Consider the following 22,725-nt stretch of genomic DNA (forward strand, 5'->3'; position numbering starts at 1 on the left):
GACTGCCTTAACAACAAACAGAGTGTCAACTGAGTGAATGTATGAGATCTTTGTGGGTGCAAGTACACCTGTGTACAAGAGTGGATTGGAAGGGACAAATACTTAACATGATGGGACTCAGCTACAAGTGCCTTGATCCTAACAGGATGTGGAACAAGCACTTAATAAGGAAATAATAATAATACATTGGTCTTCCATTCAAACAAACCCCCCAAGGAAAATTCAGATGACCATGTTTAAAAAATGGTGAGGAGCCTGTGAAGATGAATTGTCAACCAGGTATGGTGAACTGATGGCCCTTTTCTCACCCCTGGGCTGCTCTTCCACCTTCCATGATGACATCATCTGATTCTGATTCGAATATTCTCCAGCCCCTTCCTCACACTCTGCAAGTTTACCGTAGAGGCAGCAATGAACAACTTTGTACCATCGCCATTCCGTCGTCCACTTCTTACCGGACGCTGGATCCATGAGAAGTGCAAGCACTGCTCTCCATTGGTTGGTTTTATGTTCGTTGTATTTCAGCGCTCCTATCGGCATGGCAGGTTGGAAATTGTTCAATGAACTTGCCAAAACTTCAGTTACTCTTCAGTTCCCCTAACAGACATCTTTGTTTTCCTGGCACCTTTAATTCAGGCCAACTGCCCATGACTCCACAGTGCCTTTTGCATCATAACATTCTCTGGTCAGTTAGAATCTTGGTGGTTACTGTGGTGACAGCAGTAAGGTGTGGTGAAAAAGCAAATGGAGCTGAAAGCAAAGAGAGAATACGAGGTACTAGAAGGAACAAGAATAAATTTGAAGAATGGCCTCTGAAGCCTATCCCAGGTCCTCTCCGACACCACCTAAGTTGGTGGCCCCTTCTGATCCCTCCTCCCTGTTGAGGCCAGGACCCCATTTTGTGCAAAGGCTGGCACCTCTCTCGCTGCCTAAGCCACCATCTTCTTCTTTGTCTCAGAGACTTCCAGCCCATGTGGGAAATCCATTGCCAAAGCCATCAGGCTCACATCGACACGAAGGATGGAAAAAGATCAAACTGGAAGAACGCCCTTTCAAGCCTCTGTTGTAAATAAAATTATGCCCTTTTCCCTTATGGGGTCCAGTCTCCAGGACCAATCTGGTCAGCTTCAATAGAGACAGCAATAAACAATTTTATGCCATCACCATTCCATTGCCCACTTCTTACCGGACACTGGATCCATGAGAAGTGAAAGGACTGCTCTCCATTGGTTCGTTTTATGTTTGTGCTATTTCAGCGCTCCTATTAGCATGGCAGGTAGGAAATGGTGCCATCTAAATGTTCAGATGTTCTGCTTTATTGTCACTTGAAGCAGACAGAGAAGCCATCTGAGAAATTAAGGGATTATAGCAGGGGAATGGAGTAGATCTTTCAACAACTTAGAGAAGGCAACATACATGGAAGTGGAAGCAAGAGAATAGGGAGAAAGGGGGATTCCTTTCAAAAGTTACCAGGCACAGTCCACTCCAGGTAGTCAGAGTCCCAGTACCACCCATGGGGTATAGATAAGCCACGACTAAGTCCTATTCAGTGTTCTTCAATGGGACTTAGTCTTGAATATAACTTTCACGAGATGTGCCAATCAAGTCTGAGGCACCTTCAAAATCACAGAATTGTTTCAGAACCACGGTCAACCTACATTGCACTTTGTAGAATAAGGTACATTGCTCTTTATCCAAAGCAACTTACTAGCCAAGAGTTTCCAGGGAGCAACAACACAAAACATTCACTTTGGGAGGAAAAGCAGTAGATCAATAAGTACATATCCATAAATTATCCATATTGATCCAGAGCCAAAAGCAAGTTGGTTTGATTTTGCTCTCATCTGAGAACCGGAAACAGCAATTGTTCTTTGAGAGGAGTGGTGTCCTTAGATGAATGATGCTCTTTGTTGCTCTCACCAAATTATATAAACAGGTGACTTTAAAAGGTGTAAGATTTAGCTGGTCCCTGTCACTTCACTAGGTATCCAGATTAACCCAGTCACACTGGGGGATGCCTGCAATGGGAGGAGAGTGTAGTAGGGCTTGTTATGACTCAAACTGGCCATAACTTCAGTTACTCTTCAGTTCCCCTAACAGACATCTTTGTTTTCCTGGCACCTTCAGTTCAGGCCAACTGCCCATGACTCTGCACTGCCTTTTGCATCATAACATTCTCTGGCCAGTTAGAATCTTGCTGGTTACTGTGGTGACAGCAGTAAACAGGTTCATATGATCCCAGATCCATAGGTTCACCCTAAGGGATGCTGACTAGAATTGACACTGAGCATGGGTGAGGAACACTGGGGAAAAATTCACCCTCATGTTTACCCGGGGGAGGGGGGGACATAGCAGAGCATCATGAAAGACAGAATGTGTTATGGCAACAGCAGCAGGGTGGCACTATTTCTCCATGGAAGAGAGAGGGAGGGAGATAGGATGGGGAAAAGATTCCTCCCCAATGGGATCATAAACAATTAAAATTATCCAGGGGTTGGAGTAACTTCCTCATGTGGGGCCTTTTAGTTCAGAAGGAAGGATGTTCTCTGTCACCCCTGTTGGTTGTGTTAATTTTAGAACCATTTGCAATCAAAGTATGCAATGCCCTCTCTTGCCCAGGAATGGTTACAAACATTTTTGTTTTATAAATATTTATTTTCCATTTCCACTTTTTATAAATATGTTAACAAAAAACCCAAAGTCTTTACAGATCTCGTGTACCTTCCGCTCAACTTCCCTCCTCTCCTTTCTGCGGTTATTTTATATTTTTTTATTACTGCATGTCCAATTCGAATATATTTACTATTTCCCTATTATTCCCCCCCCCCCATTTCTTAACTCTTACTGCATGTGTTTATATTGGTCCCAGTAATGTTTTGATTTGTTTACAATGTATCTTCAAATAGTCAATAAATTTTCTCCATTCTGTTTTAAAAAGTCTCTCTTCTTGATTTCTTATTCCTCTGGTTAGTTTTGCTATTTCTACATATTCCATATTGCCAATCTTCTTCTGTCAGAACTATTTCCTTCTTCCATCTTTGGGCATAAATCATTTAAGCAGCAATGGTAACATACATAAACATTTCTCTCTCTCCACTCTACCAATTATACTTAAAAGAAAACTTCTCTCCCCCCCCCAAAGGTACAGGAGTGGTTATAAACAGAAATGAACAAAAATCAGACCTCTTTGCAGATGATATAATTTTATGCACCTCTGACTCTATCAGAGCAGGCAAAATATTATGCACAGAACTGGAACAGTTCCTCCGGGGTCTCAGGATTACAAGTTACTTTTAAGAAAGCAGAGGTAACATTTTTTCATACATCACCACATATATAGCAGACTTTTACAGCAATGTTGAAGATTCCAAAAGCTAGGAAAAGTTTTAGACATCTGGGGGTACAAATTACCCAAAATTTGAACAAGTTGGGTCAGTTTAATTGTAGTCATCTTGGAAAGGTATAAATATGGATATAATACAATGGAATAAATTAAGACTTTCCATTATGGACAAACTAGCTGTATCTAAAATAATGATTTCACCTTCTTCTTTTTGTTCCAGACTTCACCCAAAGCAAATGGGAAGGGAAATGGAGAAGAAACTGGGGTGTTCCAGAGTCCGAGGAATTAATGAAGATCCCCCTTCCGATCGCCCCTCCTTGCTGAGGCCAGCACCCCACTTTGTGCGAAGGCTGACACCTCTCTCGCTGCCTAGGAAACAATCTTCTTCTTCCCAAAGACTGCCAACCCATGTGGAACACCCATTGCCAAAATCATTGCCAAAGCCACCAGGCTCACATCCACAATGAAGGATGGCCATCCAGCTCTCAGCTTTCCTCACCAGACGTTGGAGACCACTGGCCACCATTGCTAGGATGGTGCCCACCAGACCTCACCGGCCAGCTGTGCCAGGTCAAACCTCCAGGTTCCTAAGCAACATCCAATCATCTGCAACAAGAGCTCAGCCCTTGCAAGTACAACCACCAACCTCTCCACCATACAGAGGGGATACTTTTATTCCCTGGAGGACACCTCCAGACAACCTCGAGGAATCCTTGCCAGTAACTGAAGAACAACGGCCCATCCGAGAGGCAAAGAAAAGGCAAGCTCAGAGATGGAGGGAGGAGGCATCACACTGGACTTCCATAGGGAGGGTGAAATGTTTTGTGGAGCGTGAGAAGGACATGAACATTTCAACTTGCTATGGGTATCCATGGCGTTACTGAGGGGTCTAGGGGTTCCCTCCATTGACTAAGGTGAGTCCTTGCCTGCTCACCATTGGCATAGGCTGCTGATACCGCTGTCCGGGTCACATAGCATGCCAAGAGAGGAGTTGAAAATGGCGTTGGCAGCAGTAGCTTTGTTGAAGCCTCCAATTTTATAGCCGAGGTTGTTGCAATGCTGCTTGCAAGAATTGCTTTTATTGTTTTATTATATTTATTATCTTTTAATTGTCTCATAGCCTTTTAAGAGTATTATAGTTGAACAGTTTGTTTTTATTAAAGATTTTCTTAGTTTAAAAAGTAAGTGCATTGTTTCTTTTTTCAGGTTGTGATTTCTACAGATCAATTACATTTGATGTAAGATATTAGTGTTATATGCTGCATAGGATTGGGAAGAAAAAGAGGGGCAAGGGGTTGTGTGGTAAAGCTTATATTCTTTTATTTAGTAGTAGTAGTAGCAGCAGATTTTATTATTATTTCCTGCCCATCTGGTGGGGTTTCCCCAGCCACTCTGGGTGGCTTACAGCATAAAATCATCTTGAAACATCAAACATTAAAAACTTCCCTAAACAGGACTGCCTTCAGATGTCTTCTAAAAGTCCAATAGTTGTTTATTTCTTTGACATCTGATGGGAGGGCATTCCACAGGGCGGGTGCCACTACCGAGAAGGCCCTCTGCCTGGTTCCCTGTAACTTCACTTCTCAGAGGGAGGGAACCGCCAGAAGGCCCTCAGCGCTGGACCTCAGTGTCTGGGCAGAACAATGGGGGTAGAGACACTCCTTCAGGTACACTGGGCCGAGGCCATGTAGGGCTCTGAAGGGCAGCACCAACACTAAATTGTGCTCGGAAGCATACTGGGAGCCAGTGAAGATCCTTTAGGTCCTGGCAGTCACTCCCAGTCATAGCTGTCAACATTTCCCTTTTTTAAAGGGAAATTCCCTTATTTCGAATAGGATTCCTCGCAAGAAAAGGGAAAAGTTGACAGCCATGCTCCCAGTCACCAGTATAGCTGCAACTTGCTGCTTAAAGACATTTTGGCCTTAATCACCGCACTCCTTCTTCAAGGGTGCCAGACATGGCTGATCCGATCCACTTCCTCCATGTCCTGCAAAGAAAGAACTCTCATCCCATCTCCAACCCTATTGTTACCCCAATAAACTCATTATCATGTGACTAAAGATCCTCTTCCTTGAGTTCACCTTTCCATGCCACACAAATGGTCCCAAACTCCAAGAAATGCCAACCCAGTGACCCTGAGAACTATACACCAGGGGTCAGCAACCTGTGGCGCATGGGGATCGTTTAAATGGCCCACAAGCTGCCCCCAAACGGAGCCGACCGCTCGGCGAGTCCCCGCACACTGCGCTAAACCGGCACAGCACACAGCAGGAATTCACTTCTGTGGCGCTGGAAATTGTCTCTGTGCAGAACGCCCACAAAGCGATCTCCATGGAAGTGTCCTGGCCCAGAAGAGGTAAACCTTGCCAACCCCTGCTATAGACCCATTAGCTTGTTACCAATAATGGGAGAAAAGTATGCCCACTACCTCTGCAATAGACTGCCTGCCTTTCTGAATGTGAATAGCTTCCTTACTGAGGCACAAGCTGCATTTAGAGAGAACTACAGTGGTAGCATGGGTTACATACTTAATTCGTTCCGGAGGTCCGTTCTTAACCTGAAACTGTTCTTAACCTGAAGCACCACTTTAGCTAATGGGGTCTCCTCCTGCTGCTGCGCTGCCGGAGCACGATTTCTGTTCTCATCCTGAAGCAAAGTTCTTAACCCGAGGCAATATTTCTGGGTTAGCGGAGTCTGTAACCTGAAGCGTATGTAACCTGAAGCGTATGTAACCTGGGGTACCACTGTACTCAACTTCTGATCACTGTTTAGTTCTATTCCACCTTGCCAAGATATATTCAAAACCTCTACAAGTTAAATTGCATTTAGCTTTTATGGAACTAAAATCAGTCTTTGATTTTATCTCCAGAGCCATGTTATGGGGAAAGTTGGACCAGGTTCTGGTTGTCAAAATACTTTTCTGCCTCATCAAGGCCCTTGTTAGTCAGATGGGGTACCCAGGGACAGCTTTTGAGTGAAATATGTCTTGAGGAGTCAGACAGGGCTGTATCCTTGCACCCTCCTTCTTTAGCATATTTTTAAAGGACCTTGAAGGTGCCCTAATGAACCCACTTGGCCACCTGCCCAGACTTGGGGTCAGGAGGACTCCATTGTATGCTAACGACACAGCCATTCTCTCATGTTCCAGACCACGTCTACATTACCAATTAGAGGAGGTTCATGTCTTATGGCATTCAGAATGATCTAAAAATTAACTTTGGGGTATCTAAAATCTTGGTTTTTGAGAAGACATTTCCCCAGTGCAAATAGTCACAAGATGGGCATGCCCTCAATTAGATTAGAAGCTTCCAATACCTGGGGCTGACATTCCATCACACAATGACATGGACCCACCCATAGATCTGCGGTCCTCCAGAAAGCACAAGTTGTCAGTTGGCCACTGTGCTACTTCTTTACTAAAGGAGGTCAATATATTCCACCTGCCATCAAAGTATTCAATGCCAAAACAGCTGCCCAATGAGTATTTATGGTATGAAAAAGTTAAGGTACACAGGAATCCTGAACCATGTAATAAGGAAGTCCCTATATGCGGTATTGGATGAATATAAAAATCTGTTAGAACAAAAAACACCATAGTGGTTATCATCACTAGAAGCAATTTCAGTGGAAAAACTGAATCTGAGAAAAGACTGGGGAACATATGAAGAATTGCATAGAGAGGAGGAAAATCAGCTAAAATTGAAAAAGAAAATGATGACATACAAGAGACCCATTAACAGATTGGTTACAATACCATCAGCTGAACAATGTTTTTAAAATGGATAAAAGAAAGGGTTTCACTACTGAATTATGGAGTTTTGAGAGGGTATTGTTACAAAATAAGGTGAAACTTCTTTCAGAAATGTATAAATAGTTGTTGGAATGGTTTGTTAAAGATGAAGTCAAATTTGTAATCCAAGAGATTTTGGATATAATCCTGTATACAGTTGACAGCATGGGAAAAATTATGGAAAGAAGACTTAAAATTTAAAAAAAGCGTGTTACATGCGGAAAGAAAATTATATGAAGATGATGTACTGTTGGTATTTAACATGCAGTAAGGGAAGGTAAACGGCGTTCCGTGTGCGGCTCTGGCTCGCCAGAGCAGCGTTGTCACGCTGGCCACGTGACCCGGAAGTGTCTTCGGACAGCGCTGGCCCCCGGCCAATAGATGTGAGATGGGCGCACAAACCCCAGAGTCTGTCAAGACTGGCCCGTTCGGGCAGGGGTACCTTTACCTTTACCTTTTAAGTTAGCAAAAATGTATAGAACTAACTCAAATGTATGCTGGAAATGTAAGGAAAAAGAGGACACCTTTTATCATACATGGTGGAATTGTAAATAATGAATTATGGGAAATGATATATAATGAACTAAAAAAAAGTTTAAAATACATTTGTTAAAAGACCAGAAGCCTTTTAGTTGGGAATTTTAGGTGCAGACATACCGAAGGATTTGAGAAGACTATTCATGTACGCGACAACAGCTGCAAGGATGCTGTTTGCCCAGCGATGGAAAGGGGAGAAGACGCCGACAAAAGCCGACTGGCAGATGAAACTACTAGAGTATGCAGAGATGGCGAGGCTGACAGGGAAGATGAGAAATCATGAGGATCAAAACTTCAATAAGGAATGAGATAAATACAGATTGGATCTAAAAGAACACTGGTGGAAGAATGGGGGTGGGGGGAGCACACCGCCCCCGGCACCATCGGGGAGGGGGGGTACCATCGCGGCTGCCCCCCCTGGACACGTGCCGCACACACCCCCCCACCACGCCGGGCGCCATGCCCCCCGGGATGCACGCCAGCCAGGCCCCCGCCTGCTCTCCGCCCCCAGTGCCGGAGCATGCAGCTTGGCCACTGGTACTCACTTGGGCTCTTTGGCAGATCTTCAATAACTCTTGCAATGTTACAAAGACTTTGGCTACCGTATTTTTCGCTCTATAAGACGCAGCAGACCACAAGACGCACCCAGTTTTTGGAGGAGTAAAACAAGAAAAAAAATATTCTGAATCTCAGAAGCCAGAACAGCAAGAGGGATCGCTGCGCAGTGAAAGCAGCAATCCCTCTTGCTGTTCTGGCTTCTGGGATAGCCGTGCAGCCTGCATTCGCTCCATAAGACGCACACACATTTCCCCTTACTTTTTAGGAGGGAAAAAGTGAGTCTTATAGAGCAAAAAATACGGTACTTTGGAGGACTATACAGTGGTACCTCAGGTTAAAAACTTAATTTGTTCTGACATACCTGGACTTGTTTCAATTAATGTCTGCAGGAGACTTTGTGGATATTTATAATTAGAAAAATCTTAATAATTATTCATAAAGGAAACAGTTTATAAGAAGTAAATAAGGAGGCCAGATACAGGATAAAGGAAGTCTTTTATTTGGCTGTTTGTATTGTTCTATGTTATGCTCATTGTATGTTATGTTGACATTTAATGAGGGTGGATTTGTGTATTGGGGGGGCTATTTGTTATGTTGTAAATATAATTCCAATAATTGTTTTTTTTAAAACAAGAACTTAATTCGTTTTGGAGGTCCGTTCTTAACCTGAAACTGTTCTTAACCTGAGGTACCACTTTAGCTAATGGGGACCCCCGCTGCCGCACGATTTCTATTCTCAGCCTGAAACAAAATTCTTAACCCGAGGTACTATTTCTGGGTTAGTGGAGTCTGTAACCTGAAGCGTCCATAACCTGAGGTACCATAACCTGAGGTATCCTCTGTAATGCGGATGAATTAATATGCAGTTGACGTAGATATATGAAGGACCCACAGAGGAGAGGAGAGGAGTCCAAAGGTTTGGAAGAATCTTGTTTGCTTTTAAAATCTAAATGTGTTAAATGTGAGATTTATTTTGTAAAACCAATAAAAATCATTTCCAAAAAAAAGAGAGAAATGACAGCGGCCCAATTACTATATGCCTCTAATACCTGGAGTGGAAGATTAGCATCTTAGTTGGATAATCTCCAGGCTAAATAATTGAGGGCTCTCCTCCAGATCCCCAGATGTATGCCTAACTCAGACATTTTCTTGGAAACTGGGGAATGCCTTCTACTGACCAGGGCCTGGTGAGCAGCCTTAAAATACTGGCATAAGGTAAATGTTTTCAAACTGGGCACAGGACTGCTCCAATATCTAGCTCAGGAAGAGTCCGTCACTTGATGGTCCAAGCACAACACCCAAAAACCTACTCAACTGGGCTGTCCCCATCTCTTCTTGAACACTTGGGCTTCAACATAGCCATGATCAAAATGATCACCCTCCCAAAACTAACCTACCTATTCCAAACCCTCCCAATCTGGATCCCCCCAACCCAACTCCGCAGTTGGCAGAGAAAACTACACTCTTTTATCTTCTCACATAAAAAACCAAGAATAAGCCCCAAATACCTGCACCTCCCCACCTCAGAGGGAGGATGGGGAATCCCCAACATAGAAGCATATTACACTGCCAACCAAATACACCATATAATCCCATATATACTAGAAGATGAGACAAAACAATGGGTACACCTAGAGAGGGACAGAATTGAAAATACCTGCACCACAGCATTTTCACTCCTCCCAAACAAACCAAAAAAATTCCCACAACACTTAACAGGTACACACAGACCATGCTCAAAGCATGGAAAACAGAAATAGGCAAACTATCCCCAACCCCATCCCCACTAATCCCCCTGGCGTACCACCCATTATTCCACCATGAATGTTTCCTCCACCTCTTTGCATCCCCAGGACTTATCTGATTCAGTCTTATACATCTTAGCAAGCCTACTCAGAGTTAAATACCATCTGTAAATCATTGCCCCCTCAGAATTTTGCATCTGGGGCCATGGCCGCCCTGGCCCCTCCACAGTATGCCACTGATCTCTGGTATATAACTTTTATGAAATAAAAAAACAAAACACAGGGAAATGCAAATAAAAGAGAAAGAGGAACCTTAATATGAGGGCAATATAGCGAGCTGTCCTCTTCAAACTGCAGTCTTCATCAGCTTTCAGTGTGGGGATGGGAGGGCAAGGATAAATGCATTGATAATGAATTGGTGCAGCTCCCCTCAACCTGGTGGCCCCTGGGGGCTCTGAACTGCAACTCCCCTCAGCCCCTGCCATCTTCTTCTTCTTCTTCTTTGGCGATCACTCATAGCCAAGTAAGACTGTCTTCCATAAACATGGTTCTAATAATGAGTCCATAAGTGACTGTGGAGGCCAATTCTGGATCCACACGTCCTTCGACAGTGGGGACATTGGTTTTCGGGCGGGAGTTGATCACGGTGTGGATTTGCCAAGTGTGCCTTCCTCTTAGGACGTTTCTCCTTTGTATCCTGAGTTCGAGCGTCTTCCAAGCCCATGACACCTTTGGTAAAGGCTGTTCTCCAACTGGAGCGCTTGCAGGCAAGTGTTTCCCAATTGTTGGTGTTTATACTACATTTTTTAAAGATTTGCCTTGAGAGAGTCTTTACACCTCCTTTGTTGACCACCAGCATTACGCTTTCCATTTTTAAGTTCGGAATATTGGTTTGGAAGACAATCATCAGGCATCCGCACAACATGACCAGTCCAACGAAGTTGATGTTGAAGAAGCATTGCTTCAACACTGGTGATCTTTGCTTCTTCCAGTACACTGGTATGCTGACCACGGTGGCAAGTGCTGATAGGGAAAGATGAATTAGGAAGAGGAATTTTGATTGTCCTGATTTCAAGAGGTGTGGGGTCTGTTCCAGGGTTCAGGGGGCTTTTAAGGTTTAGGGGGGCTTTCAATATAACCTGTGTTTTAAGAAATAGGGTGTCACTCTGTACTGCCCACCCCTAGGGCTCAAGGGACTCACCATGATGCCACAAGTCCTTCTTGTCAGTCAGAGAAAATAATCAGAAGTTGCAACCAGCCAGGCAAGAAGCAAAGCGACTATTATTTTGTTGCAACAAGGTTTTCACTCCCAAAGGCTAGAGGAAGAAGCAGCCCCAAATAAAGAGCATAATGGGATTGTTTTTGCAAAACCGTTACGGCAATCCCACCCCATGAAAAAGAGTGACAACAATAACCTGTCATGGCATGTCACAGGAAGAGGAGGCGTTGAAGATAAATTGCAGTGCCCGTCATGTCACTTGTCCATCAAAATGTCCTGTGAATTACAGGTTTCTGTCTTTCACCTTGGGGTGAACATTAATATTTTCCACTGACATTACAATCGGTCTCACATCTCGTTCTAGTCACCTTGTTCCTTGACCAAACTTATGAGGAACGGTTGAGGGAATTGTGTTTGTTTAGCCTGGAAAAAAGCAGACTGAGAGGAGATATGCTAGCCATCTTCAAATAATCTAAAAGGCTGCCACGTGGAAGACGAAGCCTGTTTTCTCCTGCTCTGGAGGCTAGGACCCAAACCAATGACTTCAAGTTACAGGAAAGCAGATTCCGACTAAACTTCAGGAAGAACTTTCTGATGATAAGAGCTGTTTGACAGTGAAGCAAACTATCTCAGAAGGTGGTGGACTCTCCTTCCTTGGAGGTTTTGAAGCAGAGGTTGGATGTCCATCTGTCATGGATGCTTGAGTTGAGATCCCTGCACTTGCAATTGAATCCCTCTCTCACCATGTGAGAGCTAGCAGAGAACATCAACAGTTAATTATCAACCCATCTCAGTGCTCAGATAGCTCTTCTTAGCTTCCATATAGCCCAATGGAATTTCCCAGTTACCGTAAACCTTTGGCAACATATATACAAGCATTTTCCATTTCAATCTCCATTAAACCATTAACATGATGGGACACAGCTACAGGTGCATTGACCTTAACAGGATGTGGAGCTAGCATTTAATAAGGAAAAATAAGAATACATTGGTCTTCCATTCAAAAATACCACCCCCAAGGAAAATTTAGATGGCCATGTTAAAAAATTTGAAGGGAGCCTGTGAATTGTCCCATGAAGCAGACAGAGAAGCCATCTGAGAAGTTAAAGGATTATAGCAGGGAAATGGTGTAGATCTTTCAACAACTTAGAGAAGGCAACATACGTGGAAGTGTAAGCAAGAGAATAGGGAGAAAGGGGGATTCTTTTCAAAAGTTACCAGGCACAGTCCACTCCAGGTAGTCAGAGTCCCGGGACCACCCATGGTGTTTAGATAAGCCACGACTAAGTCCTATTCAGTGTTCTTCAATGGGACTTAGTCTTCAATACAACTTTCACGAGATGTGCCAATCAAGACTGAGGCGCCTTCAAAATCACAGAATTATTTCGGAACCACTGTCAACCTACACTGCACTTTGTAGAATAAGGTCCACTGCACTTTGTCCAAAGCAGCTCACAAGCCAAGAGTTTCCAGGGAGCAACAACACAGAACATTGTGAGAAAAAGCAGTAGATCAATAAGTGTTGTTGTTGTTGTTTAGTCGTTTAGTCGTGTCCGTCTCTTCGTGACCCCATGGACTAGAGCATGCCAGGCACTTCTGTCTTCCGCTGCCTCCTGCAGTTTGGTCAGATTCATGCTGGTAGCTTCGAGAACACTATCCGACCATCTCGTCCTCTGTCGTCCCCTTCTCCTTGTGCCCTCCATCTTTCCCAACATCAGGATCTTTTCCAGGGAATCTTCTCTTCTCATGAGGTGGCCAAAGTATTGGAGCCTCAGCTTCACGATCTGTCCTTCCAGTGAGCATTCAGGGCTGATTTCCTTAAGAATGGAGATGTTTGTTCTTCTTGCAGTCCATGGGACTCTCAAGAGTCCCCTCCAGCACCATAATTCAAAAGCATCAATTCTTCGGTGATCAGCCTTCTTTATGGTCCAGCTCTCACTTCCATACATCACTACTGGGAAGACCATAGCTTTTACTATACGGACCTTTGTTGGTAAGGTGATGTCTCTACTTTTTAAGGTGCTGTCTAGGTTTGGCAATGCTTTTCTCCCAAGAAGCAGGCGTCTTTTAATTTTGTGGGTGCTGTCACCATCTGTAGTGATCATGGAGCCCAAGAAAGTAAAATCTCTCACTGCCTCCATTTCTTCCCCTTCTATTTGCCAGGAGGTGATGGGACCAGTGGCCATGATCTTCGTTTTTTTGATGTTGAGCTTCAGACCATATTTTGCGCTCTCCTCTTTCACCCTCAATAAAAGGTTCTTTAATTCCTCCTCACTTTCTGCCATCAAGGTTGTGTCATCTGCATATCTGAGGTTGTTGATATTTCTTCTGGCAATCTTAATTCTGGCTAGGGATTCATCCAGCCCAGCCTTTCGCATGATGAATTCTGCATATAAGTTAAATAAGCAGTGAGACAATATACAGCCTTGCCGTACTCCTTTCCCAATTTTGAACCAATCAGTTGTTCCATATCCAGTTCTAACTGTAGCTTCTTGTCCCACGTAGAGATTTCTCAGGAGACAGATGAGGTGATCAGGCACTCCCATTTTTTTAAGAACTTGTCATAGTTTGCTGTGGTCGACACGGTCAAAGGCTTTTGCATAGTCAATGAAGCAGAAGTAGATGTCTTTCTGGAACTCTCTAGCTTTCTCCATAATCTAGCGCATGTTTGCAATTTGGTCTCTGGTTCCTCTGCCTTTTCTAAATCCAGCTTGCACTTCTGGGAGTTCTCGGTCCACATACTGTTTGAGCCTTCCTTGTAGAATTTTAAGCATAACCTTGCTTAAATGAATGCAATTGTGCGGTAGTTGGAGCATTCTTTGGCACCGCCCTTCTTTGGGATTGGGATGTAAAATGATCTTCTCCAATCCTCTGGCCATTGCTGAGTTTTCCAAACTTGCTGGCATATTGAGTGTAGCACCTTAACAGCATCAACTTTTAAAATTTTAAATAGTTCAGCTGGAATAGCATCACTTCCACTGGCCTTGTTATTTGCAGTGTTTTCTAAGGCCCATTTGACTTCACTCTCCAGGATGTCTGGCTCAAGGTCAGCGACCACACTACCTGGGGTGTACGAGACATCCATATCTTTCTGGTATAATTCCTCTGTGTATTCTTGCCACCTCTTCTTGATGCCTTCTGCTTCTGTTTGGTCCTTACCACTTCTGTCCTTTATTATGGTAATCTTTGTACAAAATTTTCCTTTCATTTCTCCAATTTTCTTGAACAGATCTCTGGTTCTTCCCATTCTGTTGTTTTCCTCTATTTCTTTGCATTGCTCGTTTAAGAAGGCCTTCTTGTCTCTCCTTGCTATTTTTTGGAAATCTGCATTTAATTTCCTGTATATTTCACTATCTCCCTCACATTTTGCTTGCCTTCTCCCCCCCCCCCCACTATATGTAAGGCCTCGTTGGACAGCCACTTTGCTTTCTTGCATTTCCTTTTCATTGGGATGGTTTTCGTTGCTGCCTCCTGTATAATGTTGCGAGCCTCCATCCATAGTTCTTCAGGCACTCTGTCCACCAAATCTAAATCCTTAAACCTGTTCCTCACTTCCACTGTGTATTCATAAGGGATTTGATTTAGATTGTATCTTACCGGCCCAGTGGTTTTTCCTACTTTCTTCAGTTTAAGCTTGAATTTTGCTATAAGAAGCTGATGATCTGAGCCACAGTCAGCTCCAGGTCTTGTTTTTGCTGACTGTATAGAGCTTCTCCATCTTTGGCTGCAGAGAATATAATCAATCTGATTTCGATGCTGCCCATCTGGTGATGTCCATGTGTAGAGCCGTCTCTTGTGTTGTTGGAAAAGTGTGTTTGTGATGACCAGCTTGTTCTCTTGACAGAACTCTATTAGCCTTTGCCCTGCTTTGTTTTGATCTCCAAGGCCAAACTTGCCAGTTGTTCCTTTTATCTCTTGATTCCCTACTTTAGCATTCCAATCCCCTGTAATGAGAAGAACATCCTTCTTTGGTGTCACTTCTATAAAGTGTTGTAAGTCTTCATAGAATTGGTCAATTTCAGTTTCTTCAGCACCAGTAGGTGCATAAATTTGGATTACTGTGATGTTAAAAGGTCTGCCTTGGATTCATATCGAGATCATTCTATCATTTTTGAGATTGCATCCCAGTACACCTTTCACCACTCTTTTGTTGACTATGAGGGCCACTCCATTTCTTTTACGGGTTTTTATAGATCAATAAGTACATATCCATAAATTATCCACTGATCCAGAGCCAAATGAAGTTTGGTTTGATTCTGCTCTCATCTGAGAGCCAGAAACAGCAATTGTTCTTTGAGAGGAGTGGTGTCCTTAGATGAATGATGCTCTTTGTTGCTGTTGTGACCCCTATCTCACCAAGTTATATAAACAGGTGGCTTTAAAAGGTGTAAGATTTATGGTAGCTGGTGCCTGTCACTTCACTAGGTATCCAGATTAACCCGGTCACACTGGGGTGATGCCTACAATGGGTGGAGAGTGTGGTAGGGCTCGTTATGACTCAAACTGGCCATAACTTCAGTTACTCTTCAGTTCCGCTAACAGACATCTTTGTTTTCCTGGCACCTTCAGTTCAGGCCAACTGCCCATGACTCTGCACCACTGCCTTTTGCATCATAACATTCTCTGGCCAGTTAGAATCTTGCTGTTACTGTGGTGACAGCAGTAAACAGGTTCATATGATCCCAGATCCATAGGTTCACCCTAAGGGATGCTGACTAGAATTGACACTGAGCATGGGTGAGGAACACTGGGGAAAAATTCACCCTCATGTTTACCCAGGGGAGGGGGGGACATAGCAGAGCATCATGAAAGACAGAACGTGTTATGGCAACATCAGCAGGGTGGCGCTATTTCTCCATGGAAGAGAGAGGGAGGGAGATAGGATGGGGAAAAGATTCCTCCCCAATGGGATCATAAGCAACCAGATACTAGGGGATAATAGAATAGCAGGAAGACCTCAAGGCAGCAAAAGAAGGACATTCATCAGCATTTTACACAACCCTTTTCAAAGATCCAGTAGTTTAGAATCTCCAGCAACAGGAGTTGGGGAAAAGTCAAACAAGGTGGGCATTGCTGAGAACAGCATACATTCATGAGGGGTTAAGGCCCAAAGGAAGGAGGGATGGAGAGCAGCATTGAAGAGTAGAGAGGGAACTGAAGAAAAGGGTCTCTAAAATACCTAACAATTAGAAGTGGTAAAGAGGCTGACCTAACAATAAGAAAACCACTTTGCTAAGGAAGGGCTCATTCTTGCGAAGGCTGATCAAAAACTGCAGGGATCTTTACACTCCTTCTTACTTTGTTTGCATTGCAGATCAGGCACCGAACAGCAGGCGGACCGAAGGGGGCAACAGCCAGCCTCAGAGCACCACAGTGACTACCAGCTCCACGGTGGGAGAATGTCAACACAGCATCTCCCACTCATCAGCACCATGTGAGAACTGCGGTTGGCTGCAGGCTCAAGGATCAGCTCTGCCCTTCCAACCAAACCAAGGCAGCAGCACCACCCAGGGATACCTTCATGGTGAAATACCTCTCTTACAGGGTGTACCGAATGATCAGCAGCTGTTCACCCCAGTAGCTCTTCGTCCTTCTTTCCATGGGTGGGGCACAACTGGACATCTCTCAGTGCCTTTGTTTGCACCACTGCAAACACAGCACAGGGACTTTGCAACAGCCAGACCTATGAATCAATTATATAGACAACCTCACCTCCAGCTGGTTCAGGTGCAGCCTCCTGGTCTTGGACCCATTCGCCCAACCACCTTCCAGGACGGGGTGGGCCTCTACCACCATGGAACATTAGCTCCCATCCCACTGGAGCAGAGGAACCCGATCGTCCGGATTGGTAGCGCTGTCCCTATGCCACCAGCTGCGAACAATGAAATGCTCCTGGTCCTCCAGCAGGTGGAACCTCAGTCCACCCTGGAACCTGCCCCAGCCACTGGGTACTTTCCAGCCTCACAAGGTTTGTGCTCATCTTTGTAAAGGAATCATTTGCTTTCGAATGGGTGTCTGGGACCCTCTAACCCATCAGGCAATTAACCTAGCCTCAGTAGGTACCATATCCTAGTACCATTTCCACATAGCCCTGCAATGTGGGTGGTAAAGGGACCCCTGACCATTAGGTCCAGTCACGGATTGCTGGGGTTGCTGCACTCATCTTGCTTTATTGGCCAAGGGAGCTGGCATACAGCTTCCGCGTCATGTGGCCAGCATGACTAAGCTACTTCTGGCAAACCAGAGCAGCGCACGGAAATGCCGTTTACCTTCCCACCAGAGTGGTACCTATTTATCTACTTGCACTTTGACATGCTTTCGAACTGCTAGGTAGGGAGGAGCTGGGACTGAGCAACGGGAGCTCACCCCGTCGCGGGGATTTGAACCGCCAACCATCTGATCGACAAGCCCTAGGTTCTGTGGTTTAACCCACGGCACCACCTGCATCCGCAATGTGGGTGAGCGTTGGGTATATTCTTATGGAACAGAGTAAGTTCCAATATCCAAAAGCTGTTATCCTAATCTACGGTGCAACCACATTTGGAATACTGTACAGTGCACAATTCTGGCAAGATTATGATAGCAAGGGACAACCTCTCATTGCAGCGGAGAGACAAGTTTGTTTAGAAAAACAATCCAATTTCATAGCTGAAGTTATTCATGGCTACTGGCCACAACTGCCATATTCTACCTTCCCTATTCTCAGTTGCTTAGAATCACAAGTGGGGAAAGCACTGTCGTACGCAAGTCCTCCTTGTATCATCTGAGAACAGGATGTTGGACGCGATGGGCCTTTAGCCAGGGCTCTTCTCATAGGCTTATGTTCTTAATCCAAAACAGCATGTCATGTGAGCATACCACACACCATATACTACCACCCATAATCCTCTGGGACAATGTTGGATTCAGGGTACCTTATACTATTCAGTTTCCCCGCTGTCACCTCATCACTGAACACTGAGGTATATAAAAATGGACCCCAGTTTATATCACTGATAACACACTGAGCCCAGTAGTGCAACTAGGCCACTTTAGCCCCTGATCCCACCTTCAGGCAGCCAGCCTGCCCACCTTTAGACAGTTTTGTGCATTATCTAGTTGGAATGTCTATGGCTGCTGAGCCTCCCTAGGACAGAGAACAAGGCCTTCACTTACCTTCCTCTGGACAGAAGAAAGACTAACTGAATTAATTAATTAATGGTCTTCCTTGGCTGTAGAATCACTGATCCCTCCTGATTAATTTCTTTCAGTGGTACAAGTCCCACATGGACTTCAGGGGACAGGAGCAGTCAGTGCCCAAGTGACAGATGTCCTAGGTGCATCTATAGCACAAGAAAAACTGGAAGGAACCCAGGCCAACAATGCTGCGCTGAATGGTAAGTGGGTGACTGAGACCATGTGCTTTCCAAGTGCGCCTTCCGGGCTAGATGTCATGGCCTAATCTAGCACTTCTGATAGATCAGCTAAGAATCTACACATGATAAACATGGAGCCAGAACCATATGCCACTTTTAAACTTTATTTAATATGGAGATGCTCTAACAGATAGTCATGGGAGTCTTGGACTTCCTCAAGTTTGTCTCAGCCAACCAGAGTAGATTCTTTGTCTTCAGGCACTCAGTGCTGTGCTTTTCATTTGTTTTCTTTCAGTGGTGGAACATCCGCCACCACCTCCCCAACCAGCCGATGAAGAAAGTCTCCTCCGAGACGAGTTCCAGCTGCCAGAGGACCTCCTCTCCAAGTATCCCGAGATAGAGACCCTGATTGCTTCACTGGAGCCGCTTATTCCAGAAGGCCTCTTTCCACCTCTTGCTTCCAGTGAGACAACCAAAGGCAGTGAAGGAATGCTGGCGGAGGCCTGCCTTCCAGAGGAAGCCCTGGGGAGCCACCAGTCATCAGCACCAGTGTCCAGAAGGTCTTTCAGAGTAGAGGCAAAGTCAATCCCGGATGCCCCTGAGCCATGCAAAGAGGTGCCAAAAGCCCTGCACCCACATTCCTTTGTGAAAGATCTAAACATCAAGGGCACAGAGGTGGCCATACTCAGAAAGGGCTCAGCAACACAGGGACAGGCATCACTTCCTCCAAGAGATGAGCAGGATACAAAACTGAATAAGCCCTCGGGCAATCCACTGATCCAGCGCCCAGTTTACATCTTAAAAGATATTGGGTTTCCATTTCCACCAGATCCTCTGAGACCCAAATCCTTGAAGAAACCCCAGAAGTCAAAATGTGACTCCACCCAAAGCAAAGGCAAACACGAGGGGAACGGGAAAATTGAAGGCAAACCCATCAGCATGACAGGGAGAAGAAAGTGGGGTGTTGCTGAGTCCCAGACGTTAATCAAGCTCCCCAGAATCACTCTGGAACCTATCCCAGAGGGCTCCAGCAAATGCCAGCCCACCCATGAAAAGTCCATGATGCCAAAGGCATTACCAGAGATTAAGGGGAAAAGGAAAGGCGTTTCGACAAAGGCAGAAGTTTCACCCAAGTTTCCCAAGTGTATTCTGAGCATAGAGGGAACAAGCATAACTGGCTCTAAGGAAAGTCATCCTAGTCAGGAGAAAAAATGTAAGGAAAAGAGAAAGCTTCCATTTCAAGAGGAGGGAAGTTTAAAAAACAAAGAGGACAATCTGGATAGAGGAAACTCCAAACACTGCCAGACAGGGTTGGAGAAAAATGAGATGGGACCTGAAACCAAAGAGAAGGCTACAGTGAAAGGGAGCACACCAGGCATTAAAGGGAAAAAGATCAAATTGGAAGAGCGCCCCTTGGTGCCAATCCCAAGGACCAATCTGGCTTGGCACATGATGGAGTCTGTGCAAGTCTTCCATCCCCTTGGGAAGAAGAAGAGTACATCCATGGCGGCCAGAAATCTCCCTCCACTAACTGCCACCAGCAGTAGTTCTGGGAACTCTAAGGCTCCACAGGAGGTACCTCTCCTGAAGTCCCTGCATAAGCCAGTGCCCACTACCCAGCCCCCCTCCCTGCCAAGGCCAGCACCCCACTTGGCGCGGAGGCTGGCACCCTTCTCCGTGCCTAGGCAGCAATCTTCTTTTTCTTCCTCTTCCCAGAGATTGCCCCCCCATTGTGAACATCCATTGCCAAAACCATGGCCAAAGCCACCAGCTACATATGAAGGATGGCCACCCACCTCACAGCTTTCCCACACCAGCTGGTTAAGACCACATCCCACCAATGCTGGGAGGCTGCCCACCCAACCTCACCCACCAGCTGTGCCACGTCAGAGCTCCAGGTTCCTAAGCAACATCCGACCACCTGCCACAAGAGCTCAGCCCTTGCAACCACCAGCCTCTCCGCCGTACCGAGGGGATACTTTTATTCCCTGGAGAACACCTCCAGACGACCTCGAGGAGTCCTTGCCGATAACCGAAGAACAACGGCCCATCCGAGAGGCAATGAAAAGGCAAGCTCAGAGAGAGCGGGAGGAGGCATCTCACTGGACTTCCATAGGGAGGGTGAAATATTTTGTGGAGCGGGAGAAAGAAATGAACATTTCAAATCGCTATGGGTATCCATGGCGTCACTGAGGGGTCTAGGGGTTCCCTCCATTGAATAAGGCAAGTCAGAGACTATTGATGAAAGTAGTGTTTACTTTTTGCCCCAACATAGGTTTTTTAGGAATAAGTGTAAGGTTATTCTAGAGCAACCTCATTGCTTCCACAGTGTGAGTTTACTATAGTTTGTATTGCTCTAATTTAATTAGATTAAATTAAGTTACTCTATTTAAACATAAAAATGTTTACAGTGGAACTTGCCAGTTGCTTTAACTTGAAAAATGTAATTATATTTTTTTTATCTAGCAATGAATTTATATATGAAAATAAAAATAGAAATATATAAAGAATAAGGCAATATTGGAAATCAAGTAAAAAGGTGCTCATCTAGCAGCTGGGTCATTTATAATGAGCAGACATATATAAAGAATAAGCTACATAGCTATCAAATCAGGAAAGGGAAGAAATTGGGATGAATATGGAGGTATCAGGGGTGTTCATCAATGTTAGTCTGCTCTACATACTAAATTACGGCTGTTCTCATTTTTTAAAAAGCATTCACCCTGAGTAGCAGAGATCCCACCCTTTGAAGTCAATGTCCAGGGAGCTTTCTAGTGTTAAAAGCAAGAGAGAGAAAATCAGAGTAGCTCTTTGTCCACTCCATAAATACTCAATTTGGGCTTCGGAGCACAGTGACTGTTTCTATGTGATTCTTCTAAAGGATCTCCCCAGGATCCATCTCTTCATTCTAGAATCTATCTCTTCTATCCCCAGGATCTATCTGTTCATGAGAGCCAGTGTGGTGTAGTGGTTAAGAGCGATAGACTCGTAATCTGGTGAACCGGGTTCGCTTCCCTGCTCCTCCACATGCAGCTGCTGGGTGACCTTGGGCTAGTCACACTTCTCTGAAGTCTCTCAGCCTCACTCACCTCACAGAGTGTTTGTTGTGGGGGAGGAAGGGAAAGGAGATTGTTAGCCGCTTTGAGACTCCTTCGGGTAGTGATAAAAATGGGATATCAAATCCAAACTACTACTACTACTACTACTCCTCCTCCTCCTCCTCCTCCTCCTCTTCTTCTTCTTCTTCTTCTTCTTTCAAATCACAGCCCATGGAAGCAGAATCTCCCCCGGTGGTGTCTGTGTGGACGGCAATGTTTAAATAAATAGAAATCATAAAAGGGGTACATACAGAGCTCTACAAAAGCCACCAGGAGCAAAATTTGTGGGTGGGTGTTATATTTCAGACCACTTCAGTTTATTCTGTTGTTGACCAACTTGCTGGTTCAATCATATGACTCACTAGTGCTATAAACAATTAGATGGTCATCTGCAGTAGACATGCATGCCAAAGGCACAAATCCTTCAACCCTAAAAATAAATTGGCTAGTACGTTTGCGTTTCAAAAAGAAAGGAGAGCATGCTCTTCAAACACACTGTGCTTCAGACATGGTTTTAAAAGGTGTTCTATCTAAATCAGAGGTCAGCAACCTTTTTCAGCTGTGGGCCGGTCCACCGTCCCTCCGACCATGTGGTGGGCAGGACTATATTTTTTTTGGGGGGGGAGGAAGGAACGAATTCCTATGCCCCACAAATAACCCAGAGATGCATTTTAAATAAAAGCACACATTCTACTCATGTAAAAACACGCTGATTCCCGGACCGTCCGTGGGCCGGATTTAGAAGGTGATTGGGCCGGATCCAGCCCCCAGGCCTTAGTTTGCCTACCCATGCTCTATTCCGATGGCATGAGTGAATTTGTGAGTGAATTTGTTTTATGTGTGTAGATCAGTGCATGCTGACCAACACACAGTCTTTGCAGTAAGGCTCTATTCCAGGGGTCAGAAACTTTTTCAGCAGGAGGCCGATCCACTGTCCCTCAGACTTTGTGGTGGGCTGCACTATATTGGGGGGGGGGGATGAACGGATTCCTTTGCCCCACAAATAACCCAGAGATGCATTTTAAATAAAAGGACACATTCTACTCATGTAAAAACACGCTGATTCCCGGATCGTCCACG

General features: G+C 44.8%; 1 protein-coding gene and 1 long non-coding RNA gene across 4 annotated transcripts in view; one reads left to right on the top strand and one right to left on the bottom strand.

Moving 5' to 3' along the window:
* LOC309522363 overlaps positions 1–22,725 on the bottom strand; it is a 232,603-nt gene that overhangs the window by 132,467 nt on the left and 77,411 nt on the right. The gene's annotated exons all lie outside the window — the stretch shown is intronic.
* LOC309522231 (uncharacterized protein) lies at positions 2–20,991 on the top strand. 3 transcript variants are annotated; one of them, XM_082205396.1, is made up of 4 exons: positions 2–545; positions 16,507–17,160; positions 18,443–18,568; positions 18,843–20,991. In XM_082205396.1, the coding sequence occupies exons 1-4, from the start codon at positions 470–472 to the stop codon at positions 20,738–20,740; spliced, it is 2,754 nt and encodes a 917-aa protein (XP_082061522.1). In that variant the 5' UTR covers positions 2–469; the 3' UTR covers positions 20,741–20,991. The 3 variants fall into 3 exon arrangements, with proteins under 3 accessions (XP_082061522.1, XP_082061524.1, XP_082061523.1); XM_082205397.1 differs by lacking the exon at positions 2–545 and adding an exon at positions 15,870–15,929; XM_082205398.1 differs by lacking the exon at positions 18,443–18,568.

Source organism: Podarcis vaucheri, assembly GCF_965113315.1.
Source record: "Podarcis vaucheri genome assembly, chromosome: 17".
NCBI lineage: Eukaryota > Metazoa > Chordata > Lepidosauria > Squamata > Lacertidae > Podarcis > Podarcis vaucheri.